At 37.7% G+C, this 18,863-nt stretch overlaps 1 protein-coding gene across 7 annotated transcripts in view; it reads right to left on the bottom strand.

Annotated features, from left to right (window-relative positions):
• LOC124112470 overlaps positions 1-18,863 on the bottom strand; it is a 95,570-nt gene that overhangs the window by 52,419 nt on the left and 24,288 nt on the right. For 6 of the 7 annotated variants that reach the window (XM_048391428.1, XM_048391429.1, XM_048391434.1 and 3 more), the window contains 6 exons: positions 18,344-18,445; positions 16,879-16,929; positions 16,233-16,334; positions 15,514-15,564; positions 14,868-14,969; positions 14,143-14,193 (listed from right to left, as the gene is read on the bottom strand). In XM_048391428.1, coding sequence (XP_048247385.1) covers positions 14,143-14,193; positions 14,868-14,969; positions 15,514-15,564; positions 16,233-16,334; positions 16,879-16,929; positions 18,344-18,445 — 459 coding nt within the window. The remainder of the gene's footprint in view (positions 1-14,142; positions 14,194-14,867; positions 14,970-15,513; positions 15,565-16,232; positions 16,335-16,878; positions 16,930-18,343; positions 18,446-18,863) is intronic. The other variant, XM_048391433.1, reaches the window with a different exon arrangement.

The following is an 18,863-nucleotide window of genomic DNA, read 5'->3' as shown; positions in this document are numbered from 1 at the left end:
TGTACACGTTTAGTTATAAAATATACCCATAAGAAATTATGAAATCGTACTTCATTAAAAAGGAGTTAATAGAGAAATGGATGGCCTTATCTAACCTATAACTTAGTCCTTAGATTCCAACATTCTCCTGATTGTGTAAGTGTAATTTGACTAATGTTGCATCATTATTAATGGAGCACATGCCTTATCATCAAATGTAATGCAATACCCGAAAAATAACACGATTCCTTTTGACGTCATGGCTGGTTTCATGTCTTTGATAACGTCGGAGAAAGACGACACTTGTATTTTGATTAATATATATCTCCCCTAATTTTCTTTCATTGTATGGAAAATCTCGATGTGTGGAACGGAATTTTGACGCTTTTTCGACACAACATAAAATTACTGCTCTCACCAAGCTAATAATGTCTTGAATATGTAAACAATTAGATAGTTTATCGTGTATCTTAATTGGACAAGACACGCACCTGTTTAGCATAAATTTACGTAATAAAATTCCCAAAAGAATATTTCAAAACAACCAAACATATATTCAATATTGGACATATATTTGTTCATTATTATGTTATTATTTCTTACACAATAAAAGATGCAAAGAAAGCTCTATTGGTATAGAATTATCAGGATAATCGTATACGTTTGAACCAACGGGGTACCTGGCATGGGTTTTATTTTTATACATTTTACAATTCCTGGAGAAATAAAGTAAACTGTTTACTATCCTGTGATCAATATTGACAAAAGAATGAAACCATTGATTATACAATGAAAAACGAGAGGAATAATTCGTAAATTGTTTGTGACTAACGCGCACCTGGCGAATCATAAGATATCACTTTTCTCTGTATCTAACGACATAAAAGACAATTCCAAGACCAAGACATTATAGAAATGTGTGCATATATTTTACCGAAAAATATTATCCATTTTGTTGAAGTAATATAATCAGTTTTAGTTATAAAATAAAATGAAACGGCTATTCATGGACATTGGTTATATGATCTTATAATATTGACTTATTACACATCCAAAGAAATACGTACATGCTGCAGTTACATTTACACTTCATCTTGTAACACTTGTCCAAAGGAAATAAGAAATATCGTAGTCGACACTATAAACCTATCACATTCTTATGTAAACAATGTTCAAACAAACAGGAGATTATCAAAGGTTCGTTCATACATGTTGTGGCCTATATGTACGTATGATTTCGTTTTGAACATTGACAAATATCCAAAGTGAAATTAATTGTGTGAAAAAATGTATAAAAGACATGCAAAATATACACCATAACTGAAACTGTAAAGAGCATGATACAATGATCGTGTGCACTCTCATTCAAGGACCTTCACCTCAATGAAATTACCAAATATGTACAACAATGTTGACGTATGACATCACTACCTGTGACCCACTTTTACGAAATGGCGTGTACACTGTCAACAGTACGCGGGATTGTACCAGGGGACTTTCGTTGATTCAGGGATCGTATAAACATAAATGTGACATGTAAGTAATCAGAAACATTCTGACAATCTATGTACTGTTGTTTGTTGTCATAATTTTCATTGAAACAAACGAAAATAGTCAGAAATTCCGATAAATACCCTTGTCGTTGTGCGTGATTTTGCGTCAGTCATGGCGTCAACCAGAACGTTAACTTTGACAACTTCTGTTGAAAATATCAAATCATTGCAATGTATCTATTTGAAATTCCCTAATTCTTCCTACGATTCTCTTCCCATGCATATTCTGAAAATGTTGAGCCTATATCTTGAACGAATAGACGAATGGATAGCTCAAAATAGGAGAAAATTCTACACTGTGTAAAATCTGAATTTTGCTTTGTTTACATTTCAAACAAGTGCAGTTTTTCGAGGAAAGCGTTCGTTTTCACACCTAACATATTTTGCTTGATTTCATCCAGCCACTTTGTATTGGTGACAGAGACCATTGGTCATTTGATCCTCAAATGTATCAGGAATTCAAGGATGTGTGTATGGCAGCTAAGTTTGACATATACGCGATGTTACAGGCGCCTAATAACCGGTGCACCTGAAACGTAATTTTGTAAACACTAGCCAATATGGCGGAAAGTTCACTTCGGCGTTCGTGTTTGCGTATTTTCCAAAACATTCTAAACGATTCTCGGGTTATGGGGGACGTTTTGGAATGATCATTGGTGTTTTCATAAAAGACAGATACCCGTGATCACTAATATGCTATTTTTGTTCATTTAATTCATTTCTCCGAGTAGATATCCTAAATATAGATTTCAAAACATGCTGTAAATAACGCCGTGAGCGGTGATTTAGTAATGTGTAAAAAATGGCGACATTTACGAAGTACCTAATTTTCAGAGGTCATTTTTTGTACTTTTGCTTGGCCTAAAAAGCCAATGAATAATATCACAGAACAGGGAATCTCCCACCTTATTCAAAACTGTGATGTGTATTAGTGTGCATGATGTATGTTGAATTTTATTCGACTTCAAAGTGAGGGTTGTAGAGGAAGGACATATATGTCCCTCTGGCATCCAGGGGGTTAAACAACAAACCAAAACCAAATAAAGCATTGGCTTTGTTCAAATGTGCCTCGGTTCACCCAGCAGGGACTGGGTACCCTATATATGTGAGATGGATGTAAAAACCTTCTAATGCCCCTAGGCAGCTTGGGTGAAATACTCCTCAGGGTGTTGAGAATTATAACTGGAATGCAAACAACCCACTCTTTAGGGGAACAAAAAAAACGCATTTGTGTAGATACTAGTATCTGGATAAAAAAGAGACACGAAAGGACAGTAATTCTGTTTATGATATTGATTAACAGAAAATATTCAGATCTATTATTTGAAAAGAGAACTATAATCGATAATATCTAAATATGGTAAAAAGGTACGTTTATAAGCATGGTTATTGATATTATGATCATAAATTAGTGAGGTAGATTGTACTCTCTATTATCGTATGATAACCTTACAAACGTTATCTCTTATTCGATACCAGTAAACGTTTTGTTTTTTCGTTCAATGACGTTACACTGTGCATTTGTATTTGCGAAGGCTAATAGATGGCCAGTGATCTCCAGAAACTGTGAGTTGGTTGTATGGACAGGTGCACGTTGTTTGACCTCGTGTTTTGTAAAGTGGATGACGTCACATCAATACATGTCCCGCTATGTCACATCTGTCGTCTTGTGATGGGTAAGCAGTGCATATCACTTTTGGATTTGATGACTTTAGATATTGTTTGAAAGCCAGACAACTTCAGTTGAATGTTCTTTAATTAAGTTAAACCGTGTGAAGAAATAAGAAAGTTGTAACACTATTTATTTGTAACACTATATACGTTCTTTGAGACAGCGGCTTCAGCCGAGTGCGGATCAAAGCTGACTGACGACTAGGCATCACGAGAGTTAAATCTTACACAGATTAGTACACATGTAATAACCCTACCTGTCTGTGAATATGCTATAAAACAATACGTGACACCAACAAAGCGTAGACTAATGATTCACTAGAAAGACCGTACATTTTGACGATGTAATTTGTTTGACACATATGCTTATTAGATGGAACGATGTTTTCATCAAACAAAGCATGTAAGGGGTCATAAATTTTAAATTCTACGGCAACATACGATGCAGTCAGAGACCATCCTCGGGGTGGCAGGCCACGGATAACCAATAATCGACAAGACAACTGGATTCGAACAACACACCTACGAAATCGATTCCAGCCAGCAACAGTGACTGCAAGAAGCATCCCTGGCCTTCGACGAATATCTTCAAAAACCGTACGTCGCCGCCTCCGACGTGCAGGGATTGTCGCCAGAAGACCCGCCAAACGCCCCATTTTGACAGGAAACCACCGTCAAGCACGTCTACAGTGGTGCAGACAGCGTCTACGCTGGACGGCCATGCAGTGGGAACAAATTCTATTCACTGGCGAGTCTCGTTTTCACCTCAGCCACGGCGATTGACGGATTCGAGTGTACCGACGTCGAGGTGAACGTTACGTCATTCATTGTGTCATGGTAGAAGATCAGTATAGGTCTTCAGCAACCCATGTTAGTCGCAAGAGGTGACGGGGGGGATCAGGTGGCCAGGCTTGCTGACTTGGTTGATGCATGTCATCGTATCCACATTTCGTATATCGAAGCTCATGATGGCAATCACTGGATTGTCTATTCCAGATTTTATTATTTACAGATCGCCGTCATACAGGTGGGATATTGCTGAGTGCGGCAGTTGAACAAAATACAAAAAAAAACAACTTACCTAAACAGCACACCTGACCAATTGGACACCTTAAAGCGGTAAATATTCCTGCGGCATTACAGTTGCTAACACATGAGAATCCGGGAATTTCGCATGCTGAAATAATGACAAGAAATTGAGAACATATCTGATCGTGGGTCATTGTTTTTCACAAAACAAATAATTTTGAAATACCTTGCCTCAAAAAATCTAATACAACCAATGCAACAAAAACATGCTTCCTTGAACCTTAAGGAGTAATATAATTGGAGACCGACTATTTCATGTTCTTGTTGAAAGCCTGAAATATTTCTTAAAAAGTACAGTCTGTCCCCAAATCATGAAAAAAACATGAGGTTTTAAAAGAAAAACGATAATTTCAAGGAAATGAGAAAGTGATGAGTTGGTCTTCACACCACACTGAAGTTATCTCTGGTCGTGTCTGCAGGGGCGTAAGAGCTGAAACGTATGGGCAATGGAACCCATTTCTTCAGAATGACAAGCACATGGTTTTACCACTTGCCAACCTACCACGCTGGATGTGAAGCTTATAAATCAATATTTGGGCTCCAACCAAAGGAGAACACGATGCAATACTTGAGGTGAGATAGCAATGACTCACTATCTACAGCGAATGACATATAAACTTCTAGCTTGTCTAGCTTGTCTAGCTTGTCCGAATATCCAGTTAATGTCTCTCTGGCTAATGCAGTTACTTCCAAGTAGATGCGGCTCCGTATCATTACCTTGACCATCTACTCGTGTGAGAAATATTATCAGAAGAAGACAGCATATTTGAGCAACTGCCATTTCGAGTTTCGGCATGCATCCGCTCTTGAACAAGTACAGATTTCGTCTGCTATTGTTTTGCGTTTTGATTCATAAATAAACATGATTTTTTGTATTTCCCCTAAGGCCCCGTATGATCTTATCCATGACAACAATCCTTCATCTTTCAGTTCACTTACTATATTGTGTAATTATCACGTATTAATGTTTTATCTTTGTGGTGAGATGACTTTGATGAGAACATAAATACCACACCCCATCGCCCTTACATCTGATTTAGAATCATTTCTTGCAAGGAGATAATAACACAACAATTGTGTATTATGAGCAATCTCCCGCCCGATCGGTGAACTTTAATACACAATAAATCAAATCTATTCTTACCCGGAATACACACGGGGGCAATAGAGAACAACTCCTGACAAGGGACTATGGGGTAGGGGGCTGCGGTTCATGTTCAGGGGCCAATTTTCACGATGTAAGTGAGAGAGTTAAAATGTAACGTCGCATTATTTCAGCCGGGGGCGGTCGGGTAGCCTAGAAGTTAAAGGGTTCGCTCGTCACGCCGAAGACCCGGGTTCCATTCCCGACATGTGTGAAGCCCCTTTCTGGTGTCCCCCGCCGTGATATTGCTGAAATATTGCTAAAAGCGGCATAAAACCATACTCACTCATTCACTATTTCAGCCATATAGCGACTAACATGATGCAAATGCCGTTAGTTGAACGAATTTCTGTGTAATAATGGTGCTCATTAAAAGGCATAATCCTAACATTCGAGTGGACAGGTTTCGTCATACGGTTCAGTATATCCTTTGTGATGAAAGGTTCATCGTCAAGCATATATTGCAATTGCAAGGGATTCACATTATCAAACAGTGAATCTGAAAGATTTCTTTTCCTGTGTTAGCGGACAGCTCATCCTAAACTACTTGAAAGAAATTGGTCTGTGTCATAAATTTTAGATATGTATGCGAAAATAACTAATTGCTTGTTTTTAAGTTTGGTATGATGCTTTACAAAGATTATTGAAGGCTCTGCCCAGGAGCTTAAAGTACTGCATAATTATTGTCCCCCTGTGTGACAAGTACTTGCCATCATAATCGATGTAACTATCATCATCCAGTTATTTAAGCCAACTCATTTCTGAGAACTTCCTAATATTTGCTGGTATTGTGCACAACCACCACCAGCTCAGGGGATAACATAAATCCTGGCTGGGGTACCATGCAGGAATTTGAGGCACCATAGGTCCGCAGGCGATATAAATTCAAATCAGCCATCTTATGCCTCCAGGTTATTGCCAGTGTGGTAGATTATAGGAAATAAGTCAGGCGTAATTTGTGATATCAGCAAAATACTTCACATAAACTTGCCTCGGGAAATGAACAAGCGTATGGTGGTATATTGGGTTATGTACAAATGTCAAGTTGTTTAAGGATTATTGTTCAACGCTATTGTCAATGTATGTGTGTTCTGCACATAAAACAACCCTTATAGATGCATTCAGTAGCTGCAAACTGCGAAGCCATCCCACGACCAACTTAAGAAACAATACCGAAAGATATGGCTGCCAAGAAGGCAAAGGTTGCTTACACTGTATGTCTGTTTAAACTAGTAAAACAAATAAACATGCATGCAATCTTGGCACAAGTCAACTGTACTATTTTACAAACTATATACATAGCATCAGTAGTCGGCAAAGCCTCGGGTATTACCAAATTTAAAAACCCCTTCGGGGCGGTCGGGTAGCCTAGTGGTTAAAGCGTTGGTTCGTCAAGCTGAAGACCCGGGTTCGATTCCCGATATTTGTACAACGTGTGAAGCCTATTTCTGGTGCCCCCCTCCGTGATATTGCTGGAATATTGTTAAAAGTGGTGTAAAACCATACTCACTCACTCACTTAAAACCTCTCGGGTAGAATTTTCCTATCCTACACCCTGGGTATGAAAGAGTCTTATAATCATAGGACCGCCTCCTTGGTCTAGTGGTAGAGCGTTCGCCCGGAGAGCGGAAGGTGTGGGGTTCGATCCCCGACCGCGTCATACCAAAAGACATTAAAAGATGGTGCTTGTTGTTACCCTGTCTGGCGCTCGGCATTAAGGGGCTAAAACAAGGACTGGTCGGCTCGGAGTCAGTATACTGTGTCTGAGTGGGGTATTCATGTTAAACAGCGGCATGGTATCTCAGTGAGCTAGCACTATAAATCGGCATCAGTCCGGACTGATACAAGCAGCCACACAAACACACACACGTACATGCAGTCGCTATATAAGTGCAATAATCTTGGACGCGACGTTAAACACCATTTCACCTCACCTCACACCGTCAGTTCTTTATCTACAAGGAATGCACCAAGCCCCGATTAAACAATCGTCATCGAGTATTGGGCATGGTTAAAGCAGTTATGGTGGCAACACGGGTAGCGAGAGATCTACAGGTCTACAGGTTCACCCCACTAACTTATCCGTCTTAGTACAAACAGTGCGCAGGATTGACCAAGAAGCGGACGCCAACACGTGACGTCAATAAGTCAAGATAGGTTTATCGCCCGTTCTCACTTGCGTCAACGCCACCTACCAGCGTTAACCACTTCCAGACAAACATAACACAGATTATTGGAACATAACACAGATCTGTGTCAGTACACACAATGCATATACAGTGAACTACGATTATAACGAACATAAAGGGACTACTTATTTTAGTTCGTTATAACCGTAATTCGTCATAAGCATATATACAGCATAACTACAGCATATAGTCGGGACTAAAAAGTGAGTTCGTTATATCCGTTAGTTCGTTATAAGCGTGTTCGTTTTAACCGTACTTTACTTTATATGTAAGGGCAAATGCAACCGTTGGGCAATATTATGGTTTATTGTTTGTTTTGTTTATTTATTTGTTGTTTTACGCCGCAATCAGGAATATTCCAGCTATATGACGACGGTCTGTAAATAATCGAGCCTGACCATCCGATTCCGTTAGTCGCCTCTGACGACAAGCATAGTCACCGGTTCCGGCAAGCATGGGTTGCTGAAAACCTATTCTCTTCCCAGATCTTCACGGATTCATGTTTGAAGTAACCCTACCTTTTGCTCCAGCGCACAACATCGCTGAAGCTCACATCAGACTGGGTTTAGCAGAAATTCGTATTGGTATTGGCAGAACAGTGGGTGATTCGAGACTGAAGCGGTATTCTCAAAATGCTGACGTGACCTTCTTTTATGACGGATAGGCTGCACTGCCGTCCAAGGCCTTTGTGACATTCACTCGGTAATTGACTTTATCTCAGTCGTTGTGTCATACTGAACAAGGCATAGTAGAGCTACCTTTTTATTCACATGAGTGTTTATACAGACAATGACGTGTGATCTCGGGCTTCGTACTCTGTGTCTGTTAAATCTCATCCTTGGAGTTCTTCTGAAAAGAAAGAAATGACTGTCAGTTCGAAAGGTGAGTAGGCACAGATTGATAGGTTCTTCTCCTTATTTACAAGCGAACGTGGCAAAAACTAGACTGCTGTGATCATAACCATATTAATAATAAATTAAAATGATATTGCACTGCATTCACTAATAGGTTTTGCTCCGGTGTTAGAGTATTACTATGGTCAACAGTTATTTTGTTTTATACCGTTGGATATTGTCACTGAAACAGCCAACGTAAATAAGACATCGGATGGGAAGAGTGTGTACCGTGTGCCATCATATTCCAATGCCTGGGATATTTGCTCATGATATCAGTCATATATGTGCATTTTACAAGTACGATTATTAGCAGGCTGTAGCTGGATACTCGCAACAGGAACCTTGTTGCATGTGCCATATGGTAATATGATGAACTCACCAATATTACCAGGGTGGTTTGAATAGATACCTCTATATTTCAGTCTATTAGTATTCTGAAGAAATAACAAAGCAGCTGTCACTAGAGTAGGATGTCTAAGCATTCTGTAATACTACCTGTCTCACATAGGCTTTAATGTGTCGCAATAATAGTTTGCACTCAGGTTTTACCCAAATGTGAAGCTCATAATCATGCTGAAAATAATTTGTTGTGGGTAACAAGAACAGATTTTGACTCTTTCAGTGAACTAACATGTCTTGATGTGCTGACTAAAAATACATCTGTCAAGAAACGAAACTTCCAAGTTCCCACAACCCAGAACATTAAATCGTTGGTCTTAAAGATATAATACTTAGCGAGCGTGTTTGTTGTCCAACCATATTGCCAATCATACGAACGTTATCTCTACAAAATGTACATATATGTTTCTGTCATCGCGAAATAATTATGCTTATCATTAACACTGACCACTCAGACAATTTTGTATCACAAACACTGATTACTCTGAATTATTTTTATCACAAACACTGTTAACTCTTAATAATGCTTATCACAAACACTGTTAACTCTGAATAATGCTTATCACAAACACTGTTAACTCTGAATAATGCATATCTCTGGTACGGTCATGTATTCATGTCATCACAATCAATGTGGTTCTATTGTGACTGTAAGAAGATTCGATTTTCAATGATCAAGGACAATGTATCAAATAGGAAACACAAATTCTACTCTTTGAATTTATTCAAATTTATGTAATAGTTTCATTCGCAAAACAACATATCAGATTCTTGCCAAATGTGGTAATATCAGTGTTATTTAGCTACTATTGCAAGAATGAATCATTTCCTCTTAACCCTGTGGGTACCGATTCCAACATCTGACCTTTAATTTTAGAAGGCTGTTGTGCATGTGTGTATAGCTTTAACACATCACACAACACATTGCCTCGATGAAAGGCTGAAAATACCAAGAAAGATAAATAGATATATTTTTACTTACATTAACCGACCAAAGCACCTGAAAAGATAAAATTGATGTTATGAAAACACGGAGCATATTAATTAGGTTGTTTGATTTTGTTAGCGTATTGCCACAAGTCTAAAGAATTATCAGCCTGACACAGATCTATAAATAGATAATCACCAAGTACACAACAAATCTCGGTTTTCATTGGTTTGTTTGTTTAGCCCAAACAAATGTGTTCATGTTGACTCCATCAAACCTGTGTAAACATTAACATATTGCAATTTCCATGGTAATACATATAACATAACGTAACACATCATGTACAGAGCAAATAACTTCTTTCTCTAACTTTTGTGGTACAGTAGCCTTATGATTAAAGAATTCCTCGTTATGCTGAAAGCTCACCTTTGATCCCCCTTTTTGTTTTGTCAGTCTGAGCAGCTAACTATTCATAAGATCAGTTTGGCAATTTCAGCTGAAATCCACTTCTTTATTACATGTATGCAAAGCAAAACCGTTGTACCCTTGTAACACGCGTTGCATGTGTCATCGGATATTTATACATTCGGGCCCAAACCACTTGAACACTACAAACCTATATTGTTGTTGTGTTTTAGGTACACCAAAGCATTATACACACGTTTTAGTTTAAGAAGGACGGATTACTTACTGACACAGCACACCTCCTGTCTACTTGGACACTGTCTTCCAGGTAGAAGTGCTATAGGAGGGCATAAGCTGGGGCTAACACACGAGATGCCAGGTACAGAGCACGCTGAAAGTAAGCGTTTTCATAAAAGACAATTCATTATGTTGAAGCTAAATGGGAAGTGTAATCTAAATAAATTGCTTTAACTCAAAAATAAGTAAATTTAAACCAAACTGATTCCAATTTCACTACATAACATTTTGAAGAATAAAATGTAATGTCCATGGTTTTGATCAATACAATTGAAATACCCCCGCTGTTCGAGCGAAATTAGTTATATCAGGGTTTGGAGGTTCCATGGTATTACCTTACCAACATCTACGATTATGAGGGAATAACCAAAAGATATTCAACATTTCTTTTTTGAAGATCCGCGAACCATATGTGGGTGGAAACATATTAACAAGGTAAGATGATGCTTGATGGACGAAAATACATATGTGTTCTATTTCTTCCCTGTTAATCATCCACCTTACCTTCAAGCACAAACAAAACCTAGTAGTCTGATTTGTGAGTTACCATGATAATAGTGAACGGAAACGGTCGAACAGGAGAAGCAGTTAAACTTCATAACAAACAGAAGACAGGAACAGAAGAACAAAAGCTTCGGTAGGGAATCGAGCATAGACTAGCATCCCGTTTTTCCACAGTTCATTACTGACTCTGAAAAGTTGAATCGGATAGAGATGGAAGCAATATGTAGACAGGCTGAAAAATGTGTTACTGAACTAAATTACCTTTGTTTTTGTTTGTTTGTTGTTTTAATCATGTCTGTCAATAATCAAGTCTGGACCAGACAATCCAGTAATTGACATCATGTGCATCGATCAACGCAATTGGGACACGGCGACATGCATCAACCAAGTCATTGAGCCTGACCACCTGATCCCGTTAGTCGCCGCTTACTACAAGCATTATCGCCTTTTACGGCAAGCATGGGTTGCTGAAGACCTATTAGAGAGCCCTGCTCACTTTTTGTCTTGTTTCTTATATGTTTATGTTGTTCACTTGTTTGTATGTTTCTGCAGATCATTGCAGCTTTATTGGAGTGATTTGCAGGGTATTTCAACACCAGCTGAAGAACAATTTTGATATTGGAGATATATTGATTCCTTAGCGATTGAGCCTATACTCCTAAAAGGCACCAAAATATAACATAGTAATGGCCTGATTCAAGATCGTAGGTCGGGGGTATGAAAATAAAAGTTCAAAATATGAAACAAATCATTTTTTTCCAAAAAATACTTATATCAAACTTTGCATTGCACCTCTCCTATAAGTATAGGAAGTGTTCCTTAAGTTTGAAAAGAATCCAGGTGGTAGTTCTTAGTTTCTAGGTTGCACCAATGTTGAAGTAAAAACATGTAAAAAAACATATTTTCTCTCAAAATCCACATATCAAGTAAAACTAAAAAGTAAAAATCAAAATATTGCACCTCTCCTAATGATAAAGAAAGTGTTAATCAAGTTTGACTACAACCTATGCAGTAGAACCGGAAGAACGGATGGAAAGACGGACGGACGGACGGACGGAATTCCTTGGTATAACTACATGACCCCGCCCTTTTAGGTCGGAGGTATAATAATACAAAGGACAGCTACACAAACACACCGAAGAGGAATACTGCTCTAGGATCATCACGATGAAAAAAACAAAATGTTGCAAACATTCAGCTGTTGTGTCAATCCTGATAAACAGCAAAACGTGTGAAATCATGATGGATTTTAGAAAATAATTTGGATGAGGAATTGTATATGCAGTTTGGTAGTTCCAAAATGGACACAAAGGAGAGAGAGAGAGAGAGTTGACTTCTCTTCATATGGATCCGACGCTACCTTAAACACTTTAGGGCAGTTGACGTTGCCGTGAAGATAAGCACTAGCATACAGTGTCACACGTTCTTCGTTGCAGAATACTATGGATCATTTTTGAGTAAAGAAACAGCTCATGAGCTTTGAAGGGAAAATATCATCAAACATGTACACACACCAATAGATAAGTATCCAGAGTTCTTCAAAACAGTATTGGTAGACAGATCAAACTACACATAGACGAGACAGTGAATCCAGCAACACAACACGACTTTTCCCCTTTGTTGAAAAGTGGAGAAAGATCTCAAAAAGTTAATTGAGGCGGACATTATGCAATAGGGTGGAAGGTGAAGCTATCACATGCGTATAGCCTATAGTTACACCACCAAAAAAAAAACAGTGACAAGGCTTTTAAACGGGAGCAACATCATAGTCCTACGAAAATGAAATAACTCATGACTGAAACAGTGCAAAAGTCTTCTGCAAATTGAACCTTAGGGCCGGGCTTCCTCAAATACAATTACATCTAGAATTCCGGCAAATCACAACGTTTACTTCACTCATGGGATTGCACCGCTACAAGAGTGACAGCCTTCGAGTAACATCTGCCTCGGAAGTGTTTCACGAAGAGATGATCAATCATCAGAGACATTCCAAACTGAAAAAACAGCAGCGACGATATAATCATCTATGGCAAAACATGATGTTGCACTAGATGTGGTGTACCAGAGACTGGAGGACTCACAAGAGAAGATTCACTTTTTGAAAACAGTTTTGTCAATACATACTTCGATCTCCAAACTACACAGAGATTGTTGACGCTAGTCCACGTAGACTCAGAGCCATTTTGACACAGGGCTGTCAGGGGTTTAAAATGGCAACTGGGTTTCAATAGATACAGAATCAAATAGAAATAGAAGCACATGCTGTGGTGTTGTCCTTCAAGCCAAAACATGTTTGTAAGTGAGTGAGTCAGTGAGTTGGTAATCAGTGGTCACACCGTGGTTAGTAACAAATGCCCCATAGATCAAGTAATTAAGTCTTTGTACCTATCGCTTTCTAGCAAGATTTCAAAGAGCATTTACTGACTCCAGCTTAGAGTTTTGTGATCAAGGGTACAACATTCAAGGCCTCAGTAGAGCTTTCAAAAACATGCCATTACATCCATATGTCACTACTGTTTATACAAGTCGAATACAATCATTTTAGTTCAACTGCATTTAACGCTATGAGATGGATGGTATTTTTCTCTAATATCCTCATTTTAATGCAAAGGATTGAGTGATTTTCGGAATTGAGGGTGTAAGTGGACACAAAGAGAATCATTTATCTTTTGCCTGATGAATGATGACTCATAAGGCTCGATAATTTCTTGTGTGTTTTTCCAAGAAAAATAAATCCACAAACGTTCAATACCAGAGATTACATGTCAATGTAACATGGCAGTTTTTTAAGGGTTCATGCAGTAGTATTTTAGACGTAAAGTCAGATTTGTAAGTAAACCACGTTCTCACAATTGAACAGATCATATATGTTGTTGATGTTCAACGAACAAATACTTCTTTCAAACTGATTAATATAATGTGACAGAGCAGATCCTGAGAATGAATCAAGTTAACTCAAATATTTCCTCAAAAGCAGATCTCAATTGGGAAAAACAAGGTGACAAAGTCAGACAGGCTTGACTTTCTGACTTAAACATAGTCGGTGGACTTTACCACAGTCGACTGCATATTAATTCATACCACTTACGTTGAAGGGTCGTTGTTGCTAAGGTCGTTGTTGTTGCTAAAGTAAGGGCATCTGAAACAGTACAATTAATGTCGTGAAAAGACAGCTCTATTCAAGAAATAAAGTTTGCTCTATCCCCATGAACAGTTCAATTCAATAAGAATAGTTTTGCCTTGAACTATTATAGTTATAGCACGAGTGCACTTGCACCTGAGTGCTTTGACGTTATATTAGTTCAGGGCAAAACTATTCTTTGTTACAATATACATGGGGGTAGAGCAAATTTGATTACTTTTCTAAGTCTTTTACTCTTAAAGTGAAAAACATACCAGATGACATATAACATATCCTTTCGATTCACAATATGGCCAACACAAAGAACAAATATGGACAGGTTTATACATACATACTAGAAATATCACACATTTTATTATATTCAAAAATAATTGCTGTTGAATGACAATCAGTTTTTGGAAGTTCTCAAAATGACTTCCTAGACATTCAGAACTTTAAGGAGTAGATATTTACAAGTATTCTACATGTTTGTATGGATCGTTTTGCTTTCCTCTAAAATTATTCACAATTCTTTAACCAAGGGATCATAAAAAAACAAATCTGAAAATGGAAATGGACTCCCGACATCTATTTCTTCTCATCATCAACCTTCCTTTGCGATTAACAGAAAATAGGTCACGCCCTAAGAAGAATGGCTATGTTTTGAGGGCAAACGAGGTCAGAATACTCACCGACACAGCAAACCTGACCACTTGGACACTGGCGACTAGGAATAATTCCAAAGGAGTTACAGTTACCAGCAACAGTACATGAGATTCCGGTATCAGTGCAGGCTGAAAGAAAACGTTCATCAAAGGAAATAGATCTGTTTTCTTGTTCTTTGACGGAATGTCCTTTTCATGTTTTGCCACTAATGTGTTGAGAATGTACACTTTTTCACAAAAACATTTAGGAGATAAACCTACTGTGTTTTGAAATTTGATGTAGTCCCACTGTAGAATAGATACCTCTTTATTTTAATTTTGAACCAAGCGCTGAAAATTCAGCTGAAAACGTGGTGTTTTCAGAAGGCAATTAAAATGATATGCACAAATTGAAACCATTTACTGATAATGATACCCATTTCTGAATGACTACAGTTTCTATTTTCTGGATTGTTTAAGTAACAATTGCATGTCAAGCCATCCGAAAAATATGTCCATCTAGTATGACAGAGCAAATCATGAGAATGAATCAAGTTAACTCAAATATTTCCTCAAAAGAAGAGCTCTATTTTGGAAAAACATGGTGGCAAATTCAGAAAGGCTTGACTTTCCGACTTAAAGATAGTCCGTGGACTTTACCACAGTCGACTGCATATTAATTCATACCACTTACGTTGAAGGGTCGTTGTTGCTAAGGTCGTTGTCGTTGCTAAAGTAAGGGCATCTGAAACAGTATAATTGATGTCATGAAAATACAGCTCTAATTAAGAAATAAAGTTTGCCCTACCCCAATGTACAGTTTCATAAGTATATTTTTGCCTTGAACTATTAAAGTTAAAGCACGAGTGAACTTGCACCTGAGTGCTTTGACGTTATATTAGTTCAGGGCAAAACTATTCTTTGTTACAATATACATGGGGGTAGAGCAAATTTGATTACTTTTCTAAGTCTTTTACTCTTAAAGTGAAAAACATACCAGATGACATATAACATATCCTTTCGATTCACAATATGGCCAACACAAAGAACAAATATGGACAGGTTTATACATACATACTAGAAATATCACACATTTTATTATATTCAAAAATAATTGCCGTTGAATGACAATCAGTTTTTGGAAGTTCTCAAAATGACTTCCTTGACATTCAGAACTTTAAGGAGTAGATATTTACAAGTATTCTACATGTTTGTATGGATCGTTTTGCTTTCCTCTAAAATTATTCACAATTTTTTAACCAAGGGATCTTAAAAAAACAAATCTGAAAATGGAAATGGACTCCCGACATCTATTTCTTCTCATCATCAACCTTCTTTGTGATTAACAGAAAATAGGTCACGCCCTAAGAAGAATGGCTATGTTTTGAGGGCAAACGAGGTCAGAATACTCACCGACACAGCAAACCTGACCACTTGGACACTGGCGACTAGGAATAATTCCAAAGGAGTTACAGTTACCAGCAACAGTACATGAGATTCCGGTATCAGTGCAGGCTGAAAGAAAACGTTCATCAAAGGAAATAGATCTGTTTTCTTGTTCTTTGACGGAATGTCCTTTTCATGTTTTGCCACTAATGTGTTGAGAATGTACACTTTTTCACAAAAACATTTAGGAGATAAACCTACTGTGTTTTGAAATTTGATGTAGTCCCACTGTAGAATAGATACCTCTTTATTTTAATTTTGAACCAAGCGCTGAAAATTCAGCTGAAAACCTGGTGTATTCAGAAGGCAATTAAAATTATATGCAATAAATTGAAACCATTTACTGATAATGATACCCATTTCTGAATGACTACAGTTTCTATTTTCTGGATTGTTTAAGTAACAATTGCATGTCAAGCCATCCAAAAAATATGTCCATCTACTATGACAGAGCAAATCATGAGAATGAATCAAGTTAACTAAAATATTTCCTCAAAAGAAGATCTCTATTGGGAAAAACATGGTGGCAAATTCAGAAAGGCTTGACTTTCCGACTTAAAGATAGTCCGTGGACTTTACCACAGTCGACTGCATATTTATTCATACCACTTACGTTGAAGGGTCGTTGTTGCTAAGGTCGTTGTCGTCGCTAAAGTAAGGGCATCTGAAACAGTATAATTGATGTCATGAAAATACAGCTCTAATTAAGAAATAAAGTTTGCCCTACCCCCATGTACAGTTTCATAAATATATTTTTGCCGTGTACTATGACAGTTAAAACATGAGTGCACTTGCGCCTGAGTGCTTTGACGTTATAATAGTTCAGGGCAAAACTATTCTTTGTTACAATATACATGGGGGAGAGCAAACTTGATTACTTTTCTAAGATGCTGAAATTAAGACTCACCTTGTGTTTCATTAGAGATGGGTTTAAAAAGAATCCTGTTATGAGCTGTGCACTAAAATCGACGAACAGGGCTAACTGACGGCTGTTCCACCTAATTGCCTGCACCCTTACGTCTAGAGGCATATTTACATTTGAAACACAGCACAACACAACACCACTAGAATGGGTTGTTTATTATTTAAATAGGTCCCACTTCATATTTCATTCAATGTGTGGTTGTCCATAAACACATGCAGCAATAAGACTCTTTTCAAATTTAACTTTTTATATTAATTTCCTTCAATTTCATGTGACTCGAAACATTCCACAAATGCACTGTGTGGTTGAGCTAACATGTAAACATAGCTGAAGTTCGGTGTTGCTGGTTAGTTTGAGTTGAGTTGTTTTGTACAAGTTGTAACTTTGTTTTCCCCACTAATGTTAGCAGTTTGCAGAAACTGCAAGCCATGAAACAGTGTGCTTACCAAGCTGCTTGCGCAACATGGTACCGTAACCCATAAACCAACGTCAATCCACGACCAGTGGCTTGTGATATGATGTCACCATGGGATGAACATGGCATAGGAAGAGCAACAGCAACTGTTTTGTTTGACTTGTGTATATTGCTAAAGGCCGTATGCTGATCAACAAGTGAACATGTGGCTATGAAACTTGTCAGTGATTGCTTATTCCTTTGTCTTGAGAGACATACATAATTCGTAGTGCACAAACACCCTCCTCCTACAAGTCTTTTACTCTTAAAGTGAAAAACATACCAGCTGACATATAGCATATCCTTACGATTCACAATATGGCCAACACAAAGAACAAATATAGACAGGTTTATACATACATACTAGAAAAATCGCACATTTTATTATATTCAAAAACAATTGCAGTTGAATGACAATCAGTTTTTGGAAGTTGTCAAAATGACTTCCTAGACATTCGGAACATTAAAGAGCAGATATTTACAAGTATTCTACATGTTTGTATGGATCGTTTTGCTTTCCTCTAAAATTATTCACAATTCTTTAATCAAGGGATGATAAAAAACAAATCTGAAAATGGAAATTGACTCCCGACATCTATTTCTTCTCATCATCAACCTTCCTTTGCAACTAACAGAAAATAGGTCACCCCCTAAGAAGAATGGCTATGTTTTGAGGGCAAACGAGGTCAGAATACTCACCGACACAGCAAACCTGACCACTTGGACACTGGCGACTAGGAATAATTCCAAAGGAGTTACAGTTACCAGCAACAGTACATGAGATTCCGGTATCAGTGCAGGCTGAAAGAAAACGTTCATCAAAGGAAATAGATCTGTTTTCTTGTTCTTTGACGGAATGTCCTTTTCATGTTTTGCCACTAAAGTGTTGAGAATGTACACTTTTTCACAAAAACATTTAGGAGATAAACCTACTGTGTTTTGAAATTTGATGTAGTCCCACTGTAGAATAGATACCTCTTTATTTTAATTTTGAACCAAGCGCTGAAAATTCAGCTGAAAACCTGGTGTATTCAGAAGGCAATTAAAATGATATGCACAAATTGAAACCATTTACTGATAATGATACCCATTTCTGAATGACTACAGTTTCTATTTTCTGGATTGTTTAAGTAACAATTGCATGTCAAGCCATCCAAAAAATATGTCCATCTACTATGACAGAGCAAATCATGAGAATGAATCAAGTTAACTAAAATAT

This window comes from Haliotis rufescens, unplaced genomic scaffold, assembly GCF_023055435.1.
Source record: "Haliotis rufescens isolate VD_foot unplaced genomic scaffold, xgHalRufe1.0.p SCAF_9, whole genome shotgun sequence".
In the NCBI taxonomy this organism is placed as follows: Eukaryota; Metazoa; Mollusca; class Gastropoda; order Lepetellida; family Haliotidae; genus Haliotis; species Haliotis rufescens.
This window is presented reverse-complemented; position numbering and strand designations above follow the sequence as displayed.